General features: G+C 40.2%; 1 protein-coding gene across 24 annotated transcripts in view; it reads left to right on the top strand.

The window, feature by feature from the left end:
* The window catches only part of TNRC6B (trinucleotide repeat containing adaptor 6B), a 134,006-nt gene that overhangs the window by 87,273 nt on the left and 29,488 nt on the right, over positions 1–17,245 (top strand). For 22 of the 24 annotated variants that reach the window (XM_054219576.1, XM_054219589.1, XM_054219604.1 and 19 more), the window contains 5 exons: positions 38–125; positions 4,221–4,242; positions 5,924–6,268; positions 11,400–13,727; positions 15,961–16,119. In XM_054219576.1, the coding sequence (XP_054075551.1) occupies positions 38–125; positions 4,221–4,242; positions 5,924–6,268; positions 11,400–13,727; positions 15,961–16,119 (2,942 nt within the window). The remainder of the gene's footprint in view (positions 1–37; positions 126–4,220; positions 4,243–5,923; positions 6,269–11,399; positions 13,728–15,960; positions 16,120–17,245) is intronic. The other 2 variants (XM_054219547.1, XM_054219623.1) reach the window with 1 other exon arrangement.

Raw genomic sequence — 17,245 nt, forward strand, 5'->3', positions numbered from 1 at the left:
CATTGTGCTCACACCATTGTTTTTCATGTTTTGGCAGAGAGAAGGAGCAAGAAAGGGAAGAACAGTTAATGGAAGACAAGAAAAGGAAGAAAGAGGATAAGAAAAAGAAGGAATCTGCTCAGAAGGTAGGTTATGGTATTTGAGTTCTTTTATCCAGCTGGAACATAGATAGTATTGGGGGTAGTAAGATGTTAAATTGTTTGTATTTGAGCTTAAAAACTTGTTTAGAGTGATGCTTTGTTAAAGAGTATTTTTTGCGTCATTTTTCTGGAACTAAAGTGTTTAACTGTGATATTTCTTAGTGTGTCATGTGAAGTAAAAGGAGGTTTTTGATATAAAATATTAAACTTAAGTTATTGAATATGGGCTGTCTTGATCTGTGCAACTCCTGCTGTTTTGAGGTGTTTGGGGACAGAAATGCTGCTGGGGAAATTCTTGCAGTAAAATTGACTAAGTGTTTTCTAGAGCAAGAAGATACTTTTTTTTTTAATCTTTTTTTTTGGTAAGTCCTAAAGGTACTTCATATGAAATATTTACTACTGAAGGTTCTCTTTATTTTTTAATTAAGTATCGCTTAGGTTTTACATTTTCTGTAGCTAATATCACTTTTGCTGAAGTGTATCAGCTTGAGTCTTAGCTGTGGAGAATTGGTAAGTCACTGAAAATTGTTGCTCAGAAAATGGGTTTGAACACTTGATGTATTGGAATCTAGTAGATTGTTCTAGGAGTTAACTTGACGTATGAACTTGAGTCTTTTGCAGCTTTATCCATGCATTTTATTGGTAAAGTCCTTTCTGCCTAGTTCTGGGTTTCCCAGTACAAGAGAGACGTAACCATCCTGGAGTGAGTCCAGCAGAAGGCTCCTAAGATGATTAAGGGACTGGAGTGTCTGACAAATGAGGAGAGGCTGAGAGAGCTAGGACTGTTCAGCCTAGAGAAGAAAAGGCTCAGAGGGATCTTATCAATCAATGTATATAAATACCTTGTGGTAGGGAGTAAAGAAGATGGAGGTAGACTCTTCTCAGTGATGCCCAGTGACAAGGCACAAAGCATTGTGTGTGAGTTGAAATACAGGAAATTCCACTTAATCATAAAAAGACTTTTTTTTGCGCATATGTGTGACCAGGCCACCGCTAGAACAGGTTTCCCAGAGAGGATGTGGTGTCTCTATCTTCGGAGATGCTCAAAACCAAGTTCAGTGTGTCCTGTGCAGTCGGTTTTTGATGACTTTGCTTTGAGTTGGGGAGACCCTGGGGGTGAGTGGGAAACAGAGCCTGGGAACTGTGGACTAGATCTCCAGAAGCTGTCCCTTCCTATCACAATGATTATGTGAAATTGAGAGCAGAAGGCTTTACTTTCTTTCAGTATTCTGTGTTTTTCAGTTGGTTCAGTAACAGCAGATCCTATGAAAGATAAGATGTAACTCTTTGTTAGTTTCTGTAGGTTTCTGCTGTGAATGGCCAGCAGCAATTTCAGTTGAATTTCAGCTTATCTGGGTTCTTTTCAGAATCATAGAATCATTTAGGTTGAAAAAAACCCTGTAAGATCATCAAGTCCAAACGCATGCCTAATGCTGCCAAGTCCACCACTAAACCATGTCCCCCAGTGCCACATCTACCCATCTTTTAAATACTTCCAGGGATGGTGACTACCACTTCCCTGGGCAGCCTGTTCCAATACTTGATAACCCTTTCGGTGAAGAAACTTTTCCTAATAGCCAATCTAAACTTCCCCTGGTGCAACTTGAGGCCGTTTCCTATTTTCCTAAAAATCTGGCTTTTTCACCAGTTTGAGTCTATCAGTTTAAATTATGGGTGGATAAACTGGTGTGTTTCTGTTTTCTTTATCCAGCCATTGTGTTGATACATCCCCAATAGTACTGCAAAAGATCAGTAGCTACAGAATGTTTCTTCGGTGTCTCTTTGCCTCAGTGTTGCTGCTGTTTTAGTGTTCAAGTAGGAACCAGGAGAAGCAGACCCTGGTAAATAAAGACTGGCAACTTGAGGATTATATGCTGATATTCAATGATACGAGAGAAACTTGAAAAGATTGTACTGATCATCTTGATAACAGTGCTGTGAGTGTTCACTGAGGAATCGGTGCTTTGAATACAAAGGAGATTTGCCAGCTTTCCTGTGTGGTCCCTCACCTACTAAGTTATTCAGTGTGATTGAATGTTATGATATTTTGCCAAAATCTTGGGAAGGGTAAACACTAAAGTTAATCTCCTAGAGACCAAACTTAACAGTAATACTTAAACATATCTAGGAGTAGCAAAGCAGGGAACTGAATGTAGAGAACATAAACGTGCGCGTTTGTTCTTAGTGACTGGTGGTGTTCACCAAATAAGCAGTAATGATTTGGGGGTACCTTTTTCAGACAGAGTTTGTATAACATGAAACAATTTTTTCTGTCTGGATCTTCTGAAACTTAAAAAATTAAAAAAAAAATAAATATCACTTCCAACGGAGGTTATGCAAGCAAATTTACAGACTAAATTCCTGTGGTTGGTGTCCCAGGGGCTGTTCAGAGGCTTGTTGGAAGGCTGAGTTTGACTCCGCCTTCCCATTCACTACAGCTGCTCCTGCCCTGCTGATGCTTATAGGCTGCCCACAGAGAGATGATAGCTGTAAATCTGAGATTGTCATATTTTCTCAGCTTTTGATTCCTAGACCTGAAAAAAAATAATAAAAATCACAAAACGGGATCATTTTGACTAGGAGAGAAGCAGTATAGGCAGTAGTTGTTCTTTTTTCCTAAAGCAAACTGTGGTTATCATGTAGAATTCTTTAAAGATTTGATAAAATGGGGTCTTCCAAGTAGGCAAGTTACTCATTTACTGAGCGCGTTTACCGTTGACCATAGTAAATCAATCAGCACTACCAGATTGGATTCAGGAATAAATTTTTTCCCCCTCTTCCTTTTCCTTTAGTAGTGAAGCATCAGAGTCACTTAAGTGCTTAACAGAATTTTTAATTGTGTTACAGAAGATAATTTGATGCACCTGAGTTTTTTTTATAAGTGAAGCGAAAGTTGATGTCTGGCTTGATACAGACTCAGTTTTTGTAGGGGTGCATTTTTAGTGTGTTGGAGACTTCTGGATTACATAATTCTGTGAAGTTACGATGCTTAAGATTTTTTTTTTATTATAGTGAATGTTCTACTTTGCATATTGCAGTGTTCATCTCTGCAAAGTAAGTGATGCCATAGCAATTCAATACAGTTTGTCGTTTTATTCTTTACCATACAAAGGAGTTCTGGCTTGGTTGGTTTAAACAGTAAACTGCTTTTTACTTGTGCGTTCATTATTCTATACTATCACTGTGTGCTTTCCAGAATTATGGACTAGTTCAGCAATTTCTTTTAAGAATAGGTGTCATCGAACATGACACATGATGATCTTTAGGATTTTTCCATTATTGTGTAGTGGAACTCATGATCGACAGGTTCAAAACATGCTACAATACACGATTCCAGAGAATATACCAGTGGTATGTTTGTCTCTACTGTAGCTTGAAAGCTGCTATGCTGAAAGAATGTAGAAGTGCAGCAAAACCACATATTGAGTATGTTGGCCAGCATGATGGCACTCCCCAGTAATCAAGTTCTTACTGCGTTCAAGAGATTTTGAAGTCTGGTGCTTTATAGATATTTCTGGTAGTTTTTGTAATTGTGGCAATGAATCCAGTAAGGTTTAGGATTTCTTCTCCTTGGAGGAGATGTCATGGGAAGATGGCAGAGAGACAGGCTGCTACTTTCACCTGTGGTTACTCCTGTGGGAATTCCAGTGGTAGCCCAAACAGTCTGCTATAAGGATATTCTCACAGAAGGAAGTTTTTGTTACACTTTGACTGTAATACTTCACCTTCAAAATCTGGAAGAACTGTGGTGCGTTAGCACATGTTTATTTGTGCTTTAGAAGTCCATGTTTGGGATGAGGAGGGGAGTGTCTAAAAATCATAATTAGTGAACTAATTTCTGTTTCTGCCAGAGACTTTTGCATCAGGCAAATATATTACAGGAGCTGTAGTATTTTTGAAAACTTTGTATACATGACTAGGAATACCGCTTAGACTTGTAGTTCATCAGATGGTTATTTTCATGCAACAACAAATACTGTTCTTGTGCTAATAAATTAAGGTTGTGATTTAGCACAGCCTGTTCAATGTTTGTTTTGAGGTTCTTAAAACTCTATTTACATTCTTGCTCTTAATTTGCAGGTCACAGATCAAAAAACCAAAGGTAAGAATCTTTGATCCTAAAGAGTATTTGTTATTGACTTGAGCAAAGACTCGGATCTTGATTAAAACTGTTGGAAAAGGAAGGGGAATTATGAATCAAGATGAAATGCTGAAGATGTGTATTCAGGAGAAATAAAAGCTGAGGTGATTAAAATGGAGAACCTAAAGCTATCCCCGTTGTCAGCATCAAAATACTTGAAGAGGGAATGAGGAATGTGTATAAAATAGGTTAGTTGAAATACTTAGTTTTCAGTTTTGCAAAGGTTTTGGACAACTAACCAAAAACTGAAACCACCTCTATAAATGGAATGGAAGTCAGGAAAAGTACTGCTTATGGTGAGGTACCAAAATGAGTGAAAATGACTTGTTTTTGGGAACTTAAGAGAGGTTCAGGCACCTAAAAGTCCAACGGATAAGGTAGAACTGATGAGTGAGCATCTTGAAAGTTAAGCTTATTTAGCTGATCTGAAAATATATATAATCTTTATTTTTTTGTGTCAGTTTTGTAAAAATTATGTGGGGAATTGCCATTACTCACAGCAGAGAACTAAGATAATAACTTGGTTTTACAGCTGACGTTATCTTTTTTGGGGGGTTGGGGCAGTGAAGCCTATGTAGAGAAATCAGAAAACCTTTAACAAAATAAAATGTGGGGAATAACGCATTCATGTTGCCAAAGAGAGACTCACTTGAGTGTCTTGAGCTCATGTTTGTAAGAGGAAAAGTTTTACTGATTATGTTCACTTTGCTGGGGAGGAGTTTCTGAAGAACCTTTTTTTGTATTAATTTTCAACAAAGACTAGAGTAGATGTATTAAATTTTCCATGCCTTTGGAGTCTGATGTTGTAGCAATTACGCCTTCTAGGTGCCTGGCTGGGAATGTCTTTTACTATGTTTCAAAAAAGCACAGGGAGAATGTGAATAAGGGGTCACAAGTCTAGGGTCTCTTAAGCAAATTTTATGATGGTGTTAGTTCCTCAAGGATTTGTTCATGGTTTTGCTCTTCTCCAATGCGTAATAGCCCTCAGAAGCGCTTGTCCTTGCTTATAGGGGCACCTGGTGACCAGCTGGGAAACTTAAGGCGAGCCCAGAACAAACGTTGTATGTAGGACTGCCTTTGGGTGAGAGTCAACTGTTACTGCCTTACTTAAGAGCAGTACAGAGAACTCAAATTTGTTAATTCTGAATCCAAGAGAAGGGTTGGGGGTTTTTCCCCTCTTCTTGTTTGTTTTGGCAGTGGCCGTGTAGCTGAGTTAAGCAGGTGCAAACTTGGGGTCTGATTTCAGATCTCCCGTAAGGATGATGCATAACTATCCAAAAACCAGTTGGAGATCAGGGAACAGAGCAGGGGAGTGGGACCCAGTTATATTTGACTACTCATATTTTAAAATGAGTCATTACCTAAGGTGGTATTCTTTGCCAGCTTTACATTCCCAAGAAATTTGGGGCTTAGAGCGAAATACTTGCTGAGGGCAGAGTTTCATCCTGGGGTACAGGTTGCACGTAGAAACAAGAGGTTTGCCGCTACTGCTTATTTCTGCTTCTTTAGTTAAATTGTTCTTCAATAAAGTTGCACAGTATTTCAGAGAAGAATGAAATTATAAAAGAGTAGCAGTGAGATCTTGTAGCTAACACAGGTTTAAGTGGAAAAATTTCAGATTTTCATTCTTCCTGTTTTTCAGTGCCCGAAGTGACGAAACCAAGTTTAAGCCAACCAGTGGCTGCCAGCCCAATTGGCAACTCTCCATCGCCACCAGTCAATGGTGGCAACAATGCCAAAAGGGTGGCAGTGCCGAACGGACAACCGCCAAGCGCCGCCCGCTACATGCCTCGGGAGGTGCCGCCGCGATTCCGTTGCCAGCAGGACCACAAAGTGTTACTGAAACGTGGGCAGCCCCCTCCGCCATCCTGTATGCTCCTTGGGGGTGGAGCAGGGCCTCCTCCCCCAACAGCACCAGGAGCAAACCCAAACAACGCACAACCAGTGACAGGAGCACTGCTGCAGAGCGACAGTGGGACTGCAACAGGCAAGTAATAATAATAATAGTAAATGAACGTGTGTGCGCATGGCAGAAAAGGGATCACTAAAATTTTGTATAAGCACGTTATTATATAATAAAACTCAGATTGCTTTTGGAGAGCTTACTTCTACTACTTTAGTGTATAGACTTTTCTGCTGTTAGCGGCAATGGATGCAATTTTTTACATTTTTTTAAAATATTTTTTTGGGTGGTTTGAATCAGATGCTGTAAGGTTCTTAAGACTGCGAGCAAGGTAAACACAATGCATGCATAAATGACATTTTATAGTTGTCATTAAGTAGTTCTTAATAGCTCTTTAGGTTTCTTTGACATGAATTTCCTCTCTTGTCACTTTATTATATGATCCGATAAAACAGACATGTAGATACTAGCTCTGTAAATGGCAGGTGTCTGTTGTTTCTCATCTGGATGATCTTTTGCTCCTGACTTTTTTTTTAGTAGTAATCTTGTTTTTAAGTAAGCTTTTTTTTTTTATAAAAGTGGTGACTGTCCTGTGTTTGCTTTCCTGTTCACTTTGAATTCCAGAAGATAAATTGATTTTATGGTTAAGTGTTTTATGAGCATCGGGAAATTATGACTGCTCCTGAATTTTTTAGACCCTTGGGGAATTGCAGTAACTGTAATATTTCCTTCTTAAGTTAGGGTTGTAGAAGAAACAAAATTCCACTCAAGACATCTGTCTTCTAAAGAAAAACTTGGGTGATCTGAGAAGTCAAGGACAACTTCAGTTCTAACAATAAGGGTGTTTAAAAAAGAAATAATAAATGTTAAAAGTCAAAAGACTAAAATAACAATACCTATGTTATTATCTATGTCTGAGTTTGCGTTTGAAGACTATGCCAGATTAATGGAATGGGGTTTTGTACCACAGTCTTGGAGAGCATAAACCTTTTACAGTTCTCCAAGGTTCAGAAGAAAAAAAACAGAGGTAACTTGGAACTCCAGAATCAAGTAAGCTAGGTGGGATGTATGTCTTTATTAAAAAGGATTCTGGGAAAATGAATAATTCCATTTGTTTTCTGGTTTCGGTACCTGAATTCCTTTGTAGCAAATCCCTCTTTGACAGATTATTTATCTTGTTGCCTTTCATGTTCCCTATTTCATAAGGGTGGGGGAGTGAATTTCAAACTACAATGGTAATGTTTTAGCTAATCAGTTTAAAAACTGAGCTCTTAGAGATGACTGATTTTGATAAAACACCTAAAAGATGAAAGAAGGATCACCAAAAAGAAGAAAGATAAAGAAGGAAAAAAACCCACCCCGACATTTTTCAGCTATGTATAAAATCCTAGCGTTACATCAGCACTAGTATACCTTCACAATGATCATAGTAGACCGACAAAGTAGACTATGACAAAGGAGAATTTGTGGTCGTGAAGCATTCTAAAAGTTTTCAAAATTTCCCATGAACAGCATTTTTTTTTCTCTATTTACTATATGATTTACTGTATGAGGACCATTTTGAAGTTTAGAGGCTCCTTAAGTTCTGTGTAATTAATTTGACACCTAATGTTTGTTTTTTCTGAGACTGAAATTTGATTTTATTAATTCTCATATTTTTACATTTAGTTTAATGGTACATTAACAACTACGATGTTATGTAGTTATATCTTGACTGTGGCAACTTTTTGTGCCAATGGCTAGTTGCTTTATCCTGATGTAAGTCAGGAGTGTTGCCAAGAAAGATATGGATCCTTCAGACCTGCCTCACCCCATCCAGATTTCTGCACCATAATACTCTTAACTGGGCTGGGGACCTGACTTGATTAAAATTAACCCAGGTTGTTTTTTTTTTAAAGCCTATTTCAGTCTGGGTGATTTACCACTTCAGCTCACTCTCCGAGTATCAGTGGGAACACACATGCTAACATGTGAGAGTAGGTGTGCCAGAGGAATGGGAATGAGCAGCTGGGCAAGAGACGGGCTGGGGCTGTCACTTAAGGTGCTCCATCAAAGCGCTTATGGAAGTACGGTGTTGCTCTCTGTCTCCTGCGTCATTAATCCCATCTGAGATCCTGGCTGTTTACAAACTGGATTTCTGATTGGGCCCGATTCTGTCAGGTACTTATGCACTGATACTGTGACTAATTCATCCCATGTGAAGACAACAGCAGGTTCCCAAAGGGGAACGTAATACAGCATAGCTGCTCCTTCACATTGTTATATTCCTCAGATAGCTATAAATGGTGTTGATGAGGCTTTAATACAAAAATTCAATACGTAATTCTTCTTTACATGGATCTTTTTCAACCAGAATTGAAATGCTTCTGTAAGATGCAAAACCCTAATTCCCTGAAAGATGACACAAAATTTACTATTGTCTCGTAGCAATAGGGGGGCTTGGAGTGGAGGGTGGTGTATCGTTCTTCTGATACCAATGATATTCAGGATATGCAAGACAATTTTGGAAAACAAAGCTTAAATTTTATTGGTGAAAGTCTTTCAATAGTTACAATACCTTCTGACAGTCACCACCATCTCTCACAGCAAAACTGCATCTTCATTCCAGGACTCCATTTCAATCCTTTCACTTATTTCAGTTCCATACTTTCATCCTTAAGAGTAGTTATTTGCTAGTAACTTTTTTAATTTAAGTCAGATCAGAAGCTTGTTTATCTTCAGCATGTTTGTTATTAAGGAAGAGTCTGTTAAGAGCTAGGAGTCCTTACCCGTTATCTTAAAAAAAACATAAATTGCCAAAAACTATTTGCCACTGTCAAATATAGCAAGAGGAGGCCTGTTTTATAAAACAGTCCATTAAATTGTGTCCTAGTATGCTATGTTAGCAAGCATCCCAATCTTAAGACTTTTAGAATGTCTTCACAGAAATGAAATGTGAAATGCTCCGTTAAACTCACCTGTGTAAACATCTTGCTAAGTGCATAGCTGCCTTTGCATCATTCATTTGCTGAATCATGACCTTGCAGTCTTTTGAACTTATCTTTGGCTGTCCTGCTTAAGCTATTCCTGTGATTGGTCTAATCAGAAAGTTTTTAAATTGGGAAAAGAAAAAAAAAAAAGTTACTCGGTGTACTAAAAAGATAGCCAGATATAAATATCAGTAGAGTGTCACACTTCCTTGCTATTGTTAATTTTGCACTTCACGTTAAGGCAACAGAAGGAACAGAATGTGCATGGGAACTGCTTGGTCTTTTGGATCTTGGTGGCTAGGGTTTAGTGGATGAAGACAAACTTTTGTTCATCAGTATACAAAGCTAACCTTGCTGTGAAGGTCTGGATCTTTACTGCCGACCCTCAATGAAGGGGGATATGGAAGGCATTCAGTGATTCAGTGGATGGTCACTGGTTAAGCTAATGAACTGGAAGCCTGAGATAAGGCATTGAAAGCCGATCTGTTCCATCTTCTATTAAAAGTATTAGCAACCAGAAATTGCGGGTTTCACTTTTGAATGTATAACATAGGAACTTGGTGGGGGCGGGTGGGACAGGAATCCACCTTCTTAAGGTCATTATGCCATATTTTCATGGAAGCTGTCATATGAGCCAGTATTGGTAGTAATAATATATATTCGGCTATGAATACTGATGCAGGTGTTACTGTGAACTTTATGCTCTGCAAATAAGTTAAACTGGTTGGGTGGGATAACCGAATAATATATTTGGGTTCAGTACATGGTTTTGTAGAAAGGAGAGTCTTCATCACTTCATCATGGTGAGGGTAATTTAGGGTCCCTTGGTATTAAAAATACATAGGAAAAAAAGGAGTAGAACCCTATATAGAGAACAACACTGAAGGTACTATTGGACTTCTAGAGGATCAGAGGTAATATGGTGGATGGCAAGGGAATCTCTGCTGAGGTTTTAAACTAGTGATGATAACATGTCGGCATATATATGCAGACGTCATGCTCCAGCCCTGAAATAGGTTTCATCCATTGTGGCACTCTGTTAATTTGTCTGATTTATAACTATATACAAATATCATGTCCATGTGAAGTCATACCACATAGGACATGATAATAGTTCACCACAAATGAAAGGAAGGGGTCCTGTTAATTGTTGTTCATCCTACTAATTTCCTTATAGTGACTCCAAAGCTGATTGAACTTGCAGGTTACCCTATACAATGTGCTAAGCCAGCAAAAAACTAATGCACCAGAAAATGGACAGTTTTGTGTTGAGTTAGTGAATACAGTTGATTTAGTTAAGGGAGTTTACCGCCATCAGAACTCTCACAAATGAGAGATGAAACTTGGGGAACTTGAAATAGGTAGAGCTAGTGAGAGAGAGAAGGAAAAGTGAGATCTCTTACTAGCCTCCATCCGGTGGCAGAGAGATCATCTTAGCTGCTCGCAAAACCACAAACTGTGGTTTCTAGAGTAAATATAGCAGTGACACAAATGTGGGGTAGTTACATACTGAATACAGCTTGCACGTTCCTACATAGAAATTGTAATTTGTGTAAATTAAAATTTTAATTAAAAATTAAATAAATTTAAAAAATAAAAATGTGTCTTCCAATTTACAGTAACTTTTGGAAATAATTTTACTTGTTTTGCAAAGGGTTGGAAGAAACTGCTAGTAGCAAAATAAACTTGGAAAAGATACTTGAAGCTGAAGGATAGACTTCTTTAGTTTTGTATATTCATTAGATGCCTTTTGTTTTCAGTCTTTTATCTTTTGATCTGTAATAAATTGTAGTTGCTTTGACTCAGTTGAGTAGCAGACCAACAGCTGACTGCATGTACACACACATGCATATGAATGTGTGCACATACACAATCTTGTTCTACATGCAGTATGATTTAAAACGTGTATTTGAAAAGTCTACAACCAGTATCAGTAATGTTCATTAACTGGGTTATAATTATTATGTTGAACTTGGAGCTGGACTGTTAGCAGTAGAGATGAGTCAACAGTGAATTGAAACACCCACAAAACGCCTGTGGGGAGTTTGTTTAAAGTTTTTTATTAGTATTTTCAATGGTGTTTTGCAGCCTGATGTGTAACAAAGTTGTTTTGGAAGAACATTTGAGGGGAGGGTTCTTATTAATGAAAACAGTAATCAGTGTGTTAAAAATGTGATGTTCGGTGCTTGTAAATAATATTGATTCTTAATGACCTTTTTGGGTGTGGGTTTGTTGGTTTTTTTTAGATTCAGCAATTGGAGGTGCTGCTGCTTCAAATTATGCAAATTCCACTTGGGGTCCTGGAGCCTCCTCCAACAGCGGCACCAACGCCAACCCAACTCACATCTGGGACAAGGTGATTGTAGACGGGTCTGACATGGAAGAGTGGCCTTGTATTGCCAGCAAAGATGCTGAGTCTTCTTCCGAAAACACCACCGATAACAACAGTGCCTCGAACCCTGGCTTGGAGAAGAATGCTCTGCCAGGAAGCACCACTAGTAACAAAGGAAAAGGAAGCCAGTGCCAGTCTGGAAGCGCTGGAAACGAATGTAATCTTGGGGCCTGGAAATCTGATCCCAAGGCTAAATCTGTTCAATCTTCCAACCCTGCTGCCGAGAGTAACAATGGACTAGGTAATTGGAGGAACTTGAGTGGACAAGACAGAATTGGTCCCAGTTCTGGCTTCAGCAACTTTAACCCAAATAGCAACCCGTCTGCTTGGCCGGCACTGGTTCAAGAGGGCAATTCTAGGAAAGGGACTTTGGAATCTGATAGTGGTAGCTCCAATGCACAGATTAGCACAGTAGGTCAGACCTCTAGGGAACAGCAGTCAAAGATGGAAAATGCGGGTGTTAACTTTGTCTCTGGCAGAGAACAGGCTCAAATTCATAACACTGATGGACCAAAAAATGGAAACACTAACTCCTTGAACTTAAGTTCACCAAACCCTATGGAGAATAAGGGAATGCCCTTTGAAATGGGCTTGGGGAACCCTTCCAGGAGCACTGACACCCCTTCACAAAGCACTGGAGAAAGAAAGACTGGGAGTGTTGGATCTTGGGGTACAGCTAGGGGGTCTTCTGGAACTGACACAGTCTCTGGACAGAGCAATTCTGGAAACCATGGGAACAATGGAAAGGATAGAGAGGACTCCTGGAAAGGAGCTTCTGTTCAAAAACCTAATGGGTCAAGAAGTGATTCTTGGGATAACAATAACCGGTCTACGGGTGGTGGGTCTTGGAACTTTGGCCCTCAGCATGCAAATGAAAGCAAATGGGGTGAAGGGAACAAATTAACATCTGGGGTCTCTCAGGGAGAATGGAAACAGCTGTCTGGGTCTGATGAACTGAAGATTGGAGAATGGAGTGGTCCAAACCAACCAAATTCTAGCACTGGAGCATGGGACAATCAAAAAGGCCACCCTCTTCCTGAAAACCAAGGCAATTCCCAGGCTCCCTGTTGGGGAAGATCTTCCAGCTCTGCAGGAAGTGAGGTTGGAGGTCAAAGCACTGGAAGCAACCACAAAGCAGGAAGTAGTGACAGTCACAATTCTGGACGCCGATCATATAGGCCTACGCATCCTGATTGCCAGGCAGTCTTGCAGACTTTGCTGAGCAGGACTGATTTGGACCCCCGAGTGCTTTCAAACACCGGCTGGGGCCAAACTCAAATTAAGCAAGATACCGTATGGGATATTGAAGAGATGCCACGGCCCGAGGGGAAGTCTGATAAAGGAACTGAGGGGTGGGAGAGCTCTGCCACACAGACAAAGAACTCAGGGGGCTGGGGCGATGTACCCAGCCAAAGCAATCAAATCAAGTCTGGATGGGGTGAGCTCTCAACCCCAACGGAGTGGAAAGACCCCAAAAATACTGGAGGATGGAATGACTATAAGAACCCCAATTCTTCTAACTGGGGAGGAGGAAGACCAGAAGAAAAATCATCTTCCTCTTGGAATGACAGCTCTAGTAAGGATCAGGGGTGGGGTGGACGGCAACCTAATCAAGGATGGTCTTCTGGAAAGAACGGTTGGGGAGAGGAAGTTGACCAAACAAAAAACAGCAACTGGGAAAGTGCAGGAAACAAGCCAGTGTCTGGTTGGGGTGAAGGTGGGCAAAATGAGATTGGAACTTGGGGTAATGGTGCAAATACAAGCGCTGCTTCAAAGGGTGGATGGGATGATTGTAAAAGAACTTCAACGTGGAATGAGACGGGTCGACAGCCCAGCTCCTGGAACAAGCAGCAGCAGCAGCACCAGCAGCAACAGCAGGAGGCTTCTGGTTCCTGGGGTCCACCGCCCCAAACTCCAAGTAATGGGCGACCTCCAAACCCAAACTGGAACAGTGGACCACAGCCAGCTGCCCCCAAAGAGGAGGAGCCTAGTGGCTGGGAAGAACCTTCTCCACAGTCAATCAGTCGTAAAATGGATATTGATGATGGCACTTCAGCGTGGGGAGATCCCAGCAGTTACAACTACAAGAATGTGAACCTGTGGGACAAGAACTCACAAGGAGGACAGGCCCCACGGGAGCAGAGCCTGCCTACTCCAATGACTAGCAAATCACAAGCATCAGGTACTAGTCTTGTTCCTTTTTTCAGCAAACTCCTATATATGAATGTAATCCTAATGCATAAGAGATACTCGTGTAGTCCCCACTTCCTAATAGTTTGATTCCATAAAGAAAAACCAGTTTCTTACTGGAATATTTGTCTCTGTATTTAAAGTATCTTTTAAAATTTGAATCAATCATTCCTCTGCTCATTGTGCCTCAGTAACTGTGATCTGAATACTGGTCAGCCTGCCAGTAAAAGAAAATTTTTGGTAGCTAACAAATCTGCATTTTCACTCTGAGCTCTGAAGAATAGTTTGAATTATAAAATCATAGAATCATTTAGGTTGGAAAAGACCTTTTAAGATCATCAAGAAAACCTAACACTGCCGAGTCCACCACTAAACCACGTCCCTAAGTGCCACATCTACATGTCTTTTAAATACCTCTGGGGTGGTGACTCTGCCACTTCCCTGGGCAGCCTGTTCCAATGCTAGATAACCCTTTTGGTGAAGAAATTTTTCCTAATACCCAATCTAAACCTCCCCTGGTGCAACTTGAAGCTGTCTCCTCTCATCCTGTCACTTGGTACTTGGGAAAAGAGACCAACCCCCACCTTGCTACAACTCCTTTCAGGTAGTTGTAGAAAGCGACAAGGTCTCTCCTCAGCCTCCTTTTTTTCACATTTTTTATAAATAACTTTTTTAATAAATCACTTTTTTAGAAATAATTTTTAACCACTTTTTTTAATATTTAGTTATTAGAAAAGCAGGGAGAAATTCTTTACTTATTTTTAGTCCAAAACTTTTTGCTCTGAAACACTCAGTTAACACTTGAATTGAGCGAGTCTGATCTAATTTTTTAGCTCAATTTGGCTCTGCTGTATGATAAAGAATACTTAATAAAATATTTTCTTCTTTGAAAAAAGGAAAAGAAGTTGTTACACAGCCTGGAAATATATTAAGCTGTCACTGTTATGAAATCTCTTGTCTGACTTGGACATGCTCTAAAGGATACTATTTTATTTTAACATGTACTTCAAATATGTCATAGAATCATAGAACTGCCTAGATTGGAAGGGACCTTTCAGATCATTTAGTCCAACCACCTGGGCAGCCTGTTCCAATGCTTATTAACCCTTTCAGTGTAAAAAATTTTTCCTAATATCCAATCCAAACCTCCCGTGGTGCAAATTGAGGCCGTTTCCTCTTGTCCTGTTGCCTGTTACTTGGGAGAAGAAACCAACCCCCACCTTTCTACAACCTCCTTTCAAGCAGTTGTAGAGAGTGATAAGGTCTCCCCTCAGCCTCCTTTTCTCCAGGCTGAACAATCCCAGCTCCCTCAGCTGCTCCAAATAAGACTTGTTCTCCAGACCTCTTACCTGGGGCTGGTTGCTTCGTTGCCCAGTAAAATCGTTCCTTGTCAGGGTACTGGAGCTGGACCATAAACAAAAGGCCCTATGATCTTCTTATTTCGTTCAGGTCCTTGCACATCCCATGAATGCTGCTGCCTGGGCAAAGCTGATAAGAGTTGACCGGTACCCTTTGGTGTGACTTGCTCACTGTAAAACTCAAGAGCAGCCTCAGCAGCGAGGCAGCAGCTGCTGATGGTACAGGACGGGGATGAGGAATTGCTTAGGAAGCGGTGGGACTTGTACATCACACCAGAACCATCTGCGTGCTAGGGGAAATCCCACTGGGGATGAGCAGGGGACTGACTTCCTGGCAAAATATCCTGCTCCAGCTGCAGCGTGTGGCATGAGCAGTGAGAGGTAGACCTGTCTGGCACTTAGAATCATAGAATTGCCTAGGTTGGAAGGGACCTTTCAGATCATCTAGTCCAACCATTAACCTAACACTGACAAAAAACATCACTAAACCATATCTCTAAGCACTGTGTCTACCCATCTTTTAATGTCCTTATTCTTTCTTCAGTATAGGAAAACCCTGAGTTAGTCTGGTGCTTTTAATTAACCACAGAAGTTCACCAGGTAGGGAGACCACATTAGATGTGGGGTTCATGTTGAACCTGTGAGAAGAATATTACTCATAGCATTCTCTTCTTTTTCATCCCTAGAGGTCAGTGCCTGCTTTAAGTTTGATGTGAACAGTTGTCTGTTCTGTTGCACCCACGCTATTGAGCATCTAAAGGCCTCAACAAAATAATGAAGCAGTAGATTAGTGATGTGGTGCTGCACTGCAGTAAATAGTTCATTGTCTAAATGGTCTGTAATGAAAACTCTTTCTCCTTTGTGCAGTCTGGAGCAAAAGCACTCCACCTGCTCCAGATAATGGTACGTCCGCCTGGGGTGAGCCAAATGAAACCAGTCCCGGGTGGGGTGAAGTAGATGATACAGGAGCATCGACAACAGGCTGGGGGAATGCACCTTCCAACGCCCCGAATGCCATGAAATCTAGTGAGTATAGGCCAGATGCCAGTTTCTTCGCAATGGTCCTGGAGATTTTTAGTGCTTGGCCTTTTGATATAGGTCACCCATGAAGGAATTGTTATCCAAGGCCTAGAAGCAATGTTGAATGTCATGTAAGATTTTGATGGATGAGTGATTAAGTGCTTACAAATGACTGGAACTTTTGTCTTTTAAGGTAATGAAAAATTTCTGAACTAAGCAATTAAATGGGCAGCTCCAATTGTGGAAGTGTCGAAACATTAGAGCATCTGATTGAGGAGTGTCTTTCCTCCTCTGGCTGCCCACTTGTCACTTAGTATATAAACTTGGTACATAATAGATCACTTTTCCTAATCATATCAGAAAAAAGTATGCACAGTACAGACAAATTGCATTGTGGAGGCAGTTACGTGGTAATCTATGCTTTGGTAATGCAACTTGCCTTTGAATGGATTTTTTTATTGTATGAGTGTGGAAAATTGTAACTCTTAAGAACTGAGCTTTCTCTTGTGGTTGAATCTAAATGGGTGACTATTTTCTGGATATAACCTGCCTACAGCTGTGTTCTTCATGAATGAAATATTGTTGAAATCTTCTAAAAATTAGTTTGAAGTTAAAATTTTGCTGTATTAAGAATTTTATTTTTGTGGAATTCATTCCTGCTCACGTAAGCTGTTTGTGGAGTTTTTATTTCACTCCTTTTAAGGAAAATGCAACAAACAAAATCAGTCACCTGCTGATACAATATAGCAATGTTGTAGCCAAAGCCAATAATATTTGGATGTGATGTTTCCAGTAGGAAATACTGATACTACATGACTGTTGCTGAATTTGACTGCTGATACCCGCTGTAAAACCGTTCCCAGTTACATGTTGCCTTTGCAACATGTAATTACTTGCAATGAAATGCTCTATACAGATTGTATGCTGTTGGGTCATTCTCCTTTCCTTCCACACCAATTAAATAGTCTGACCATTTATGAAACAAAACTGGGAAAAAAAGCGTTGCTTCCTTAGTGTTAACATTATAGCAACCTTTTGTGGATGGCTGTAAAGCTTCCTGTGCCTGCCAGACAAACCTGGCGCTTTTCAGGATGCTAGACTTTATTTAGGTGGATCTCTTCTTTCATCTGTA

The sequence above is a fragment of the Rissa tridactyla genome, chromosome 1 (genome assembly GCF_028500815.1).
Source record: "Rissa tridactyla isolate bRisTri1 chromosome 1, bRisTri1.patW.cur.20221130, whole genome shotgun sequence".
In the NCBI taxonomy this organism is placed as follows: Eukaryota; Metazoa; Chordata; class Aves; order Charadriiformes; family Laridae; genus Rissa; species Rissa tridactyla.